The 12,027-nt window shown below is 48.8% G+C and overlaps 1 protein-coding gene across 1 annotated transcript; it reads left to right on the forward strand.

Annotated features, from left to right (window-relative positions):
* The first annotated feature begins 213 nt into the window (after positions 1-213).
* Positions 214-7,726, forward strand: TMEM72 (transmembrane protein 72). Its single transcript, XM_002188314.5, has 5 exons — positions 214-674; positions 4,493-4,559; positions 4,956-5,027; positions 5,700-5,839; positions 6,016-7,726. The coding sequence occupies exons 1-5, from the start codon at positions 605-607 to the stop codon at positions 6,474-6,476; spliced, it is 810 nt and encodes a 269-aa protein (XP_002188350.5). The 5' UTR covers positions 214-604; the 3' UTR covers positions 6,477-7,726.
* The last annotated feature ends 4,301 nt before the right edge of the window (positions 7,727-12,027 follow it).

Consider the following 12,027-nt stretch of genomic DNA (forward strand, 5'->3'; position numbering starts at 1 on the left):
TGATCTTGTTCCTGTGGTTGCACATCAGCACAGACACTTCCCAAGCCATGTTAGTTAGAGCTGGAGGCTCAGCTACAGGAGACAGCGGGCCTGGGGTGCCCCTCGTGACTTGCCAGAAACGTGCTGCTCTCTTGCCAGGAGCAAACATCGTCATCCTCACAAATGGTTAACCTGCCGGGAGCTGCACAGCACTAATGACTTCACATTCATTTAATCAGCTTGGGCTTCCAGAGCGTCCACCTCAGGAGCGGAGAAGGCCGTGCACCCATGCTCCCAAAGCCGCACCCCTGCCTTACCAATCATTAATCACCCGGCCGAGAAGGAGCAAGCAGGAAAGGGCCGGGTCTCCTCGGCCCCCACGGGAGCAGCAGCAAGCAGCGCTGACCGCTGCCCTGGGGTGCTCATTCTCTGACCACCCTCCCCTGGGAGGCCCTGTGGAGGTGGCCAGTCCTGCATGCACTGCCCTTTCCTTCAGGAAGGTCACTCAGTCCAGGAAACAAGAGGCTTTGCCTGGTCCTGGGAGCTGCTGGGCTACGTGTGAGGTGGGGGCTCTGAAACCCCAGGAGTTTCTGCCTGGCTGTACCGCAGCCTTCATCTCTTCGCCATGCAGCACAAGGCATTTTGGAATGCCCTGGAGTACACCTGCCGATTGCTGGGCATCTCTACCGCAGCAGGTAAGAGCAAATTCTCTCTGTTTTCGGCGCTAAAAGGCACCAAGTGGGTGCTAGTACCTCCAGACTGCCTCCCTGCCTTTGGCCAGCTGCAGCCACGGCCCCATCTTATGAGGGGGGGACAAGAAAACTTGCTCGCTTTTGCTTTGGGACCCAGGGTGGGAGAGCAGTGTTTGCCGGGCTAGGTTCTTTCCAAATGCTGTGGGAGGTACAGTGAGACATCAGAAGGGAAGGGCCAATATTCAGAGAGCAAGCTAAAGCACTCTAAAAGAAAAAAAAATAAGAAGAAAGCTAAACTATATTATTCTAAAACAGACATAGGCATAGGCAAAATGTGAATGAGACTAAAGAGCAAAATACTCATGGCTGTGCAAAACTGCTGGGCTACACAGTGGGATGTGAAGATGAAGGAGCGTGCACAGTGAGATGTCCTGCGCCAGGCAGGGTGGAGAGGTTCTGTCCCAGCCATCATAGCATAGTTTATAAAAGCTCTGCTCTGCCTCTCTAGCAGCCTGTCAGGGAGCAGCTCAGAGCAGTTCAGGTTATAGCTGCAGGACAAACACCATAAATTCATCCACCTGGTACCTGGGGAGTTGCATCCTCTCACCCGCTGCCAGGGTGTTCTGGGTTTGGTGACACACCCAAGTGCTTGGTTTCAGATGAAATGCAGGTGTTTTGAGCCAGGTGTCAGATACAGTGTCTGACTCGGGAGCAGGGAGCACCATTTCACAGGGAACATCTCCAGATAGGACTTGGGGAATCAGCTAAAGCAGAGGGCTCAGGGGTTGACTCTGGCACTGCGGCTGACTAGCTGCTATGGGACAGGACAGGCAGCACTCTCTTCCTCAGTTTCCCCATCAGAAAGCAGAGATCAAAGGGTCTGATTTGTTTAAAGGCTGGAGGGGTGAACCAGAGGTTCCTGTTGAGAGGTGACTTGAGGTGGTGCCTGTGGTTCCTGTTTCAGAACCCCAGGGATTTCAGAGTCAGACGCTGCAGAATAAGTCACAGCAGGCCCTCCTACCTTTGTATTTCCTTTATGAGCTGCAGACAGTCATGAAGAGGCATTTTGCTCAAACCAGGGACAAAGTAGAAAGCACACAGGTCAGCTGAAGTGTGCACAGGTTCCCAAGGACACAGGTGGGGTGATGGAGGTTCTGGAATGTGCTTTAAAGGACTGATACTGATAACAGGCAGAGAGATCTCTGAGTTTATACAAACTCCCAGTAGATAAGTGCATGTTGTGATGATACTGCAACACTGGGAGATGGGACAAAGCTTTAATCAGAAAATGCAAATCACTTCATTTTTTCATCCCCATCCCTTTAGGCCCTCATGAGCCTCATACTGGTCATATTCTCACTTAAAACTCCAAGGAAACTCATAGAGACCTTCCTGGGAGAAAATGTGAGCTTCTTGCCATGAGAAAACTAATGCTAAACCAACAAAATTGAAAGTAGTTTACAATGTAGAAATGTGTTAGTGGAATATCATCTTTCTCTCCTGCATGTTTTCATCATTTTGCAGCATCTGCACATCTTTCTTTAATTTTTCTTTAAATAAGCACTGCAGTTATCTGTCTGCTTAGCATCACAGAGCATAGAGAGCTGCACTACAACTCACTGTGCTTTTCCATAGGTCTGGTGGATTCCCAGTATCACCTGACTTTCCCAAAAGGCCCGTGAACAGTGCAATGTGCCTGTGTTTTATTCCTTTGTGTATTTCAACGGAGTAAGAAATCAGCTTGATGCAGCATTTAGTGCCTGATGAGGTGTGTGAGGCTTTTGAATGAAATAGAAACCATGCAGAAGAAATTCCCACGGGTTTTGTTCGAAAAAAAAACCCTATGAAATGGAGAGTGCATCAGCCTCACTAATTGATTTTGAGAAGGCCTGGCCAGCTCCTTATGCTGCTAGTAAATACAAGTTACCCACATAATATAAACCTTCCCTTCCCCCAGATCTTGGGGTGTAATTGCTCTCTGCAATGGTGAGGCTACAGGACTTCCTTTGTATCAGAAAATGGCTAACTGGTCTTATAGCAAGTTAGCAAAGAGTTGTCAAACAGCCCTGTGATTTGCTGCAGTGTTTGCAGCATCTCTAGTTCAGTGATTCTAGGCCTTGTGATTTTTGCATCTAGGAAAAAGTTCCTACTTATTTCTTAATTCTCATGCTTTCAACCATTTAATTCCTAATCATGTGCCTTTAGCCACATGGTTTGGATAGGATCCAAATCAAGGCAGTGACTAGTCCAAACAAACACCTCGAAACAGCTTTTTTTTTTCTTGCATATTCTTCATCCAAACAGCTTTGTAGACAAAGCAGAAGCTGTGCAAAGGAAAAAGTCCCCCCATCCAGAGCAGAGGCTTGAGCTGACAGCCAAGCTGTAGAATTCTGCATTCATCCACAGGGACTGACTGAATGAATGAATGAATGGGAATGAATGAAGTCCACATTGTATGAAAGATTATAAAGAATGGTCCTTAGTCACAAGACAGTAAAAGACAGTACTTTGCATGTAGGATTACACAGCTCTTGTGGCTTCACAGCCCTCTGATGAGACTGATTTGCCTGTGCTCTGCTCAGGGCTGTAAAAGCAGTGTGGAAGGGTGGCACATGGGCCCTAAAAGTTCCCTTGGCTGACAGGGGCCAGCAGCTGCAGGAGACACAGGGAAAACACAGAGGGATTTCTTTCAGCCCAGATGGGAATCCCACCTTGGCATTGACCTAAGCTGCAGTCTCGATGGATACTCTATGTCCTTGTTTGGGAACCCATACCCTTCTCCAGATGGGGCAAACCACAGCTCCGAGAAATGGATCCAACCTGCATCTCAAACTTTGGCCAGTGTGCATGGGACAGGACCAGTGGTGAACTTCCTGAGCACCAGTGGATGGGTGGGGTCTGCTCGCTGTGGGGTGGAGGCATCAGGTTCAGACAGGAGCTTGCCCAAGGCAGTGCTCTGGCTATGAAACCTGGGCTTCAGCACACTGCTGACATCTGTGCCCTGTGAATTGGCATGTACTGACCAACTTGCTGCAGCTGATGTGAGGCATTACTATTCTACTCCTTTTTAGAAATAACATTGAAGGAAACTGAAGGATGTTTAAGAAAATTTTCCATCCCCTGAAGCTATTGGCCAATCCATCACAGATTTTAGCCGTGCTAATACTCTTAATCCCCCTAAAACTGACTCCCTGGTGTTCTGTATTAGCTGAGGCACTGAGAGAGCGTTCATTCCCTGTTTTTAATCTGCCTGCTCCCATTGTATGTTTTTCTGTTTGGCTAGCAAAGGCTCCTGATGCTATGGCTACAGCCCTTGGTGAAGGCAGCTGGCACAGTTCCCTGCAGCCACGTGTTGGGTGCAGCAGGACTGGGCAAGCAGGGAGGGCGAGGGAGTGGGGCTGGCAGGCACCGGAGGGACCTGGGCAGAGAAGGATGGGGCAGTGGGCCCTGTGGCAGCTGAGATGTGGCAGTATGGCAGAGAGTGGAACAGTCACTGCTGCTCACCTCCTGCAGCTGTCCAAGGCCAGCTGATATTCCCAGAGCACCTTTCCTCAGCCCACACAGTGGTAAGGCTGCCATAATAGGGGTGCAGCTGGGATGAGTTTCAGGGCTGTATGTCACTGAGCTCTGACTCTTCTGGGTGGGTGTGTCAGCATGAATCACTGGTGTGATTGGCAGTCCTAACATGATGCCCTGCATGGAAGAAGCTGCCTTGCTAGCCCCTGGGGAAATGGGGACATTTATCCTGGGAACTGGGAACTAACCCAAGGGAACTGGGAATGAACCCTGCAGTTAGCATCTTTCCTACCTTCTCTTTCTAGTGCTGATCGGTGTGGGCATAGAAACTCTGCAGCGAGGACAATTTAAAAGCCTGGCTTTCTATCTGCTGTGAGTATTTTTGCCCTTGAAATCAGAGCTGGCAGGGGTGACAAGGTCAACCCCTCCACCGTATGTAGCCCCAGACTAGACTTCAACAGCGGCAGGGAACAGTGTCCAAGGCTTTGGATATTTCAGATCTCCATACTGAGTTTTCAAAAAAATAAGCTATTTCTGTTAGGAAAAGAAATGCTACTGCAGACTCAAGCAACACTGAGGCTGCAAGTTGATTTCCTAGGGGCAGAAGGGCTGTGAGTTTTCCACAAACCAGCTGAGCAGAGGGTGTTCAGACCCCAGCATACAGACTGTGTTGAGAATTGGATAGTAAATTCTGGCCTGCTGTGCCCTTTCTGCCCACCTGCAGACCATACTCAAACACACTGCTCCCCTGATGGCTCCACCTTTCAGTTTTTCAGGGGTTGCAGTTACTGTTTGCGAAGGCTTCTTCTTTATCAGTTTGTTCCTGGAGATGTGCTTCACGTGAGTAGACCCTGCCCACTACTCTCCAGCCACGGTGGGACCTCCCAAAGGCACCTTGCCCCTTACAGGCAACACCAGATCTGGGGGAGCTGCAAGTGCCAGGCCAAAGGTCCTGCCCCTAATGCCAAGGCAAGTGCACTCAGATGGGGGGAGGTGCACAGCTGTTTAAACCTGTGTTTTAACCCAGACTTGTGCCCTAATTTCCTGAGTGTCAGCACAAGCCTGGTCTTCAGCATCTGCTTAGCACAGTGTGTAGGCACAAGGTACCAGGGTTAGAGGAAGAGACAGATCCCCAGGGTGAGATTCAGCTCCCTTCAGAGACAGCATGGAAGTTAAAGTTAAAATGTTGACAATCCTTATGTCCTTTTCAGAGGCTGAGCACTGCTGCTGTCTTCTAGCAGAAACTCAGAAGTCCTCACAGCTTAGAGGCAACACCTTACTCCTAACAGTAGACACTTGATCAGTGAGGTGCTGAGATACTGGCCTCTGGCAAATGCTCTTCTCCCAACAGGAGATGTTCAGGCTTTGCTTATCTTCCCTGAAAAGCACACCTATCTTCACAAACCAGTGAGGTGGTTTGTCTGCACATTTAGAAGGGTCATAGTTAGGACCAAATCTTCTTGGCATAGGGTTGGTGCCTCCTGCTACAAGGACCTCTCTTTGTCTCCCCAGTCACAAGCCTGAATTCCTGGCACAGGCCTTCTGGAAGCGAGCTAGATGCCCAGGGAGCTTCCAGAAATTCCTGGGGTACACGCTGCTCTCAGTGGCTTGCTTCCTGCACCCCGTCCTCGTCTGGCATGTCACCATCCCTGGTGAGAAGCTTGGGTGGGGAGTAGTGCAGATGGAGCATGGTCTGTCAAGGGGTGGGGGTGGGGATGTGCAGGGAGCTGGGCTGGTGGTCTATGGCACTGGGCTAGCCAGACCAAGTGCTGCTTGGCAAGGCCTTCCCACCTGCCAGAGCCCTCAGCCAACATAGTCTTGTCCCCAGGCTCCATGCTGGTGCTCACGGCCCTGGCCTACTTCCTGCTGAGCAAGAGGAGGAAGAGCCCAGGGCACAAAGACATGCATCCCCAGGCAGGTCAGTACGTGGACCCTTCAACCACCGAGGCAGCCCCAACCATCATTGGTGACACTGAGCAGACCTACACCTTCCACGGGGCCCAGAGGGAGCAGCACCGCTCGCTTCTGGGCCATATGAAGAGCATCCTGAAGGGCAGCAAGGACAGCAGCTCAGCCCCAGAAGCTCCTGTCCAACCAGCAGCCGTGCCAGCCCCTCGCAAGCAAGTGCACTTTCAGGAGAAGGTGGTGCAGATCATCCCCTCCGTCAGCGGGGACTTGGAGGATGTGGAGAGTGAGGCTGAGGAGACCACATCGGACACAACACCCATTCTCACCTCCCCTGATGCCCCCATCATCATCGCCCCTCTCAGCTCTGCCGGCCTCTTTTGAGCCCTCAGCAGGAATGAGGACAGGACAGACAAAGGCTCCAGGAGGTGGCCCTTTTTGCCTCCTGGCACAAAACTGGCATCCTTTTCGGGGTGACACCTGTGCCACCCCCTCTTCAAGGGTCTGCCTGCACTCCCTGGTCCCCTGCACTGTGGCAGGCCCAGGGGACGGTGCTGGTTCAGCCGGGGTAGTGCCAGCACAGGTTTCTGCTCCCACGGCCTCACCCGTGTCACCCGCGTTCAGCACTACACACAGCGTCATGCTCCTCCTGACGCCACAGCCACGGAGCGTGCCTCCCTTCTGGCAGACACAGGCAGGAGGAGGGGAGACCTCCATGTCCCAGAGCAGCCTCTGCTGGGGCACTTGTGTCCCTCTGGCCCTCACTGCACACTCAGAGCTCAGGGCTGCATTCAGCACAGGCACTGCAGCCTGCAGGTTCCCTCTCTGCGCTGCACCCGCTGCAGCAGCCTGAGACATGCACAACGTGTTTCTGAGGTGGGCTGAGACCAAACACACCCCTGGCATTAGCATCTGCTTAGTACCTCCCCAGGCACTCTGAGCCCAGCAGGGAAATCATCTTTGGCCTTGGGGACACCTAAGCAGGAGCAGAGACCTTCCAGATGTCCCCTGCTTGGACAGCCCCCTTGAATTAGAAGAACTTTGGGGTGATATGGCAGCCCAGGTCTTGGCACAGCAGACTGTGTGCAACTCCAATGTGTGTAATTATGGTCCCCAGAGGGCAAAGGCAATAATAAAATTACCAGACTGTTCCACCAGTTTCTTCCATGCCAGGTCTTCCCTGAACCCCTTAACTCTGGCTTAATCCTGGCATAATTTCTGCCTTTTGAGCACCATTCAGTCATAATCAAGCATTTCCCTCCTATGCAGCTCCCACCTGAGGACATGTGGGAAGACCTTAGGTGGCTGGGCTCCCTTGGACATGGGACAGGAAGCCACACTGTCACTGCTGCTGGGATGAAAAGCTATAAATGCTCTGAGACCAGGTACATAGTACTGGGGGGAAGTGATGGTAATTAGAGAAAGTTCCTGGGACCTGCTAGACTATTTATAAGGTAGAAGCCAGTTAGCTGACTTTTTTTCTTGTAAATACATTGTTTCTTCTATTTAAGAGCTCAGCTCTCCAAAAGGCAATCACTGTGTTCATTTAGGAAAGCAGTGTAGGTCAAAGTGTAATCAGAATGCAATTGAGATAAGAAACCAGTGCTACTTTTTAATAAACTCTTTTTAAGTGACTTCTAATTTGTGATATGGATGAGGAAGAAGATGAAAGATATTGACTCACAATATATGACTGCCTGTTTTTAATAATGAAACTGTTGACAAGAGCAGTTTATGAAGGGTTACACACACTTGTCAGTCCTACAATGAGACACAGACAAAAGCCTTTTTGTTGCAACACCAACATTTAAAATAGTAGCTGGTGTCAATCTGCTCTAAATATGATACATGGATTAGAGACCTCCTGTTTCTGGCCTGAGAAATTAACCTTCTACCCTGTCATGGTGTGCTGGGGAAGAGTCATGTACACATGTGCCTTTAGGGTGGATTTACACCTGTAAAAATATCTTCAGAAAATTGTGCCCAGTTAACACTGCACAACTGATAGCAGTAAGCCCAAGATCCACCCACAGCTTCACCCTCCACCTGGTGAATTCATCACATTAGGAGACAAAAAATAAAGCTATTTTCCTCTAAAGCTGGTGGCAGACAAACCTGCACCAACCAAGGACCCAACCCAGCCATGCTCAGAGGGTGCCCACCCTGGCCTACTCTGCTCAGAAAGGCAGAACTGGCTCCCCAGCTTCACCACACATCTGCTCTGCAATTAAAGCCACTTTCATTAGCAGAGTCAGCTTTCTGCATCATCAAAGGCTCTTCTTGGAACATTGATAATTAATTGCACATAGAGATAAACTTAATTGAAAAGGCATTGCTCCCAATATATGGAGCAATCTGCTGACAAGAGAAAGACTGTATTGCTGTAGACTTTTCTCCTTAGCAAAGCTCCTGGGCAGCCTGGGTGGGAACAGATGCTCTGCCACAGATTTCATTCTTCAGCCCTTACTCAATCAGCCAGCCCCATGATTTGTACCCGTGGGGCAGCACAAGGGGTGAAGCAATGTGCTGACAGCACCTGTGGCACTTGGAAGTTTTAGGGAGCATATTTATTTTTTCTGTGAAGTGTTTAAAATGTGTTTGCAGTTTTTAGAGTCTGCACAATTAGGTTTCCATTTTTAGGCTTATATTTTAAAATTCTGCTGTAGGTCTCCCTTCAGAACCAAGAATGAAGGAAGCTACAGGTGGGATGTTTTTTCAGGCTTCATGGAGTCAGCATTGGACCTCATTGCTTTTCTTGTATGCTCCCTTGTGTTGGCCTGGTTCTTCTCCATCCCCACAGTTAGTTGGCTCAGGAGATAAAGGCCGGGGGGGAAAAAAAGTCTTATCTTTCCTGTGGTATTAAATTGCCTGTTCGGTTAAGGTCCATGGCTGACTCACCCTGGAGTCTGCCAAGAGTTTGCATCCATGCTGGGGAAGTGGCTGCTCCTTCAGAGGCAGACAAGCTGCACCTCAAACAGCACCTGAGCTGCTTCCCAGGTTCTCCCTGCCAAGGAGTCCATTTGTACATTCCTTTCTCTGCTCCTCACCACCCATCTCACCCCTGGTGCCACCTTCCAGCTCCATCAGTGTACAGACCTGCTAGCCCAGAGGAACAATAATTAGGAAAAAGAAAGCAGGTGGCTATCTTCTTGGGTAATGAGCCAAATAAGTTCAGGGAGGGCCAGCCACAAATTAAGGGGATGGGGGATAAAAGAATCTCTTTCAGAGTCAGCAGGCTGTTAGAGCAGCTCAACTGCTTAAAGAAACAAAGCCTCAGGCTTTCTTTAAAACCCAGTGCAGAGGAAATGTTCAGCCTCAGGGGGTGTCAGATGACTTTGCAGAGGCCTCAGAGATTATTCACTCAAGTGTGCACTTCTCTGCTGGCCCCACTCCCTACATCTAGCTGTGAGAGCCATCCCAGGGGCTACTGAAAGCACCAGAGCACCAGGGCTCTGGGGGGTCTGTGTGAGAAAAGCTCTCATGTATGCATGGTAATTGCAGGGAAAGAAGAAGAGGGAGAACTTGATGCTATTAACTTTGCAGTGCACAGTATCTGAATATGAGCTGCCTGAACTGTAAGTCCACACACCACTACATGAACTCTGCTATGTAATTTTTGCCTGCATTGCAAAAATTCGTTACTCGGCTGGTCCATTGAGATTAATCCACTGAGTTAGAGTGCATAAAGCTATAAACTCCTGTGGATTCACATACTGAAAGGAAATGAGATGAATCATCCAAAAGAAATACATGTGTAAGGTAAAACTCTGTGAGGTAATCCTGGCAGAAATTGTTTCCTTCCAAATTTCCACCAAATATTATCCTGCACCGGGAAAAATCTGCTAGCTTTACATGTGAAGTGGAAACACTCTACAGTGCTACTTGACAGCCCCCCCTCAAAACATAGTGAACTGATATATTGCAAGCAGTTATTCCGTTTTATGTTTTCTATGCAGGAAAACCAGATTTTGGTGCAAGCTTCACTCACAATTCCTCTATTCTTCCAATGCTTAAGCAGATGTTGCAAGCCCTGGAGACAGGCACACTGCCTGCCCCACTACAGTGCTTGCACCTCACAGCAGGGATTCAAATGGTCACCCTCCTCATTCCCTAAATCCCCACTGGGACTCTGGTCCCCCATTTCTCCGAGCACCGCTCCATATTTGAAACATGGAAATTAATGTTTTACTCAAACAACAGCAGTTTTAGGAAAATAAGGCACACTTGGAGAGAAAAGTGTTCAGTTTCTGCAGTGTCAGTAATTAAAACCAAAAATGCCCTGCTTGAGCCTGTAACTGCAACACTTTGCATCAGCAAACACCAGTATCAGCATCAGTGGCATTAGTGGCTTCTAATTCAGCATTGAGTCATATCCACATTCAGGAGAGGACCTGTCTCCACTTGATTCCAAATGCTGTATACTATACTAACACACCTGCAACCCTACCACTCTTCAGCCCTGCACCTTCTCCTGTCCCAGTCAGGAGATTCTCCCGTGTGTTGGGACAGAAATGCAGTTTATGTTTTGGCTGGCTCCTGCATTTTGTGCTGTGAGGGAAGTTACAGAAACCAAAACTAGATCCCAAACCTGCCTGGGACTGCTTGGAGCTGGCAGCTCCCTTGTCTGCTTGGCATGATGCAAAAGCAGGAATATGACTTCCAGCCACCATATATCAGCTGACATACCACAAGTGAAATGACTGCATAGGTTATATCCTAATTAATGTTTGAGGTACCTCTTGGATTCTAATTCTAGGCAATTATTCACTCAGCATGTGACTTTATTGAACCTTGTTTTGAGGCTCTAAGCAAACACCAAGAACCAGCCCAGGTCTTTGGCTCACAGACTTAAGAGGGAATCCATATATCAGACAGAAAAAAAAAGTAAATAAAAGGAGAGGAAAAGAAAAAAAAAAGGAAGAGTAATATTTATTGGGAGCTCCTCCTCATCACATCCTGGACTTCCTACAGCTCAGGAGGAAGGTGAATATCATCTTAACACTAATCCCTATCCCACTCTCATCTCTTCTTTCTGCCCAGCCACTTCTTCACCCCAAATGTTTCCCCTTCAGAGCACTATTTAAAAGGAAATACTATCTTGATCAAGTCATGCTAAACAAAGTTACATGCACTGTGACATGACTGCACAGTTCCTTCCTGCCCCTTTCCCTCCAAAACCCCTCTGTAAGAGTAGCTGGTTTTGGTACTCACCAGATGCCCAACCTCACTTGTCAGCCCCCAGGCCCCTGCTGGCACCCAGCTCCCCGACTGCCCCACGCTCCCTGGAGACACACACTTGCAGCTGCAAGCTGGACCAGGCTTTCAACACTGCAGAGGGGGCTCACACCTTCCAAACTCTGCCTAGAAGGTAAAAAGGTTTTATTGTGCACAAAACTGAGGGGAAGAAGCTCTTCTACACTGGCTTCTCTCTAAGCCACACTCAAGTAAAATTCCCTGGGAGAGTTTGGTATAATGGTAGGACTTTTGAATCTGATATAGTAGCACTCCATTTCTCCCTTTCAAGGTGGAGAGACTCTCTCTGGGCTGTTTATAACTTCTTTTACTTTTGTGCCTGTTGAGGAAATAGTCCTCAGCCCCTTTCTGGGTATATAACTTTGCAGCAATGTGTCAAGAAAGCTTGATCTGAGCAGCTCTTTGGGGGCTTGGATTTGAGAAGGAAATTTCACCCTTTAGCCTGCACCTTTCCCTCAAAAACCTGGGTCCAGGCAGGAAAGTGAACTCAATCTTATTAGTTATCTAATTAATCATTATTCCACCTCAGCATCTGTTTCTCATGCAAGCATCTGCAAGCTCAGAAGAAATCATCAGCTGCAGAAATGGAAATTCAGTGTCTTCTCCAGCAGAGACATGTTATGTGTTTCACATGGGGACTACATGTTCTGACAGTATAAAAATATTACAATCTTACTGTCAA

This window comes from Taeniopygia guttata, chromosome 6 (assembly GCF_048771995.1).
Source record: "Taeniopygia guttata chromosome 6, bTaeGut7.mat, whole genome shotgun sequence".
NCBI classification, from domain to species: domain Eukaryota; kingdom Metazoa; phylum Chordata; class Aves; order Passeriformes; family Estrildidae; genus Taeniopygia; species Taeniopygia guttata.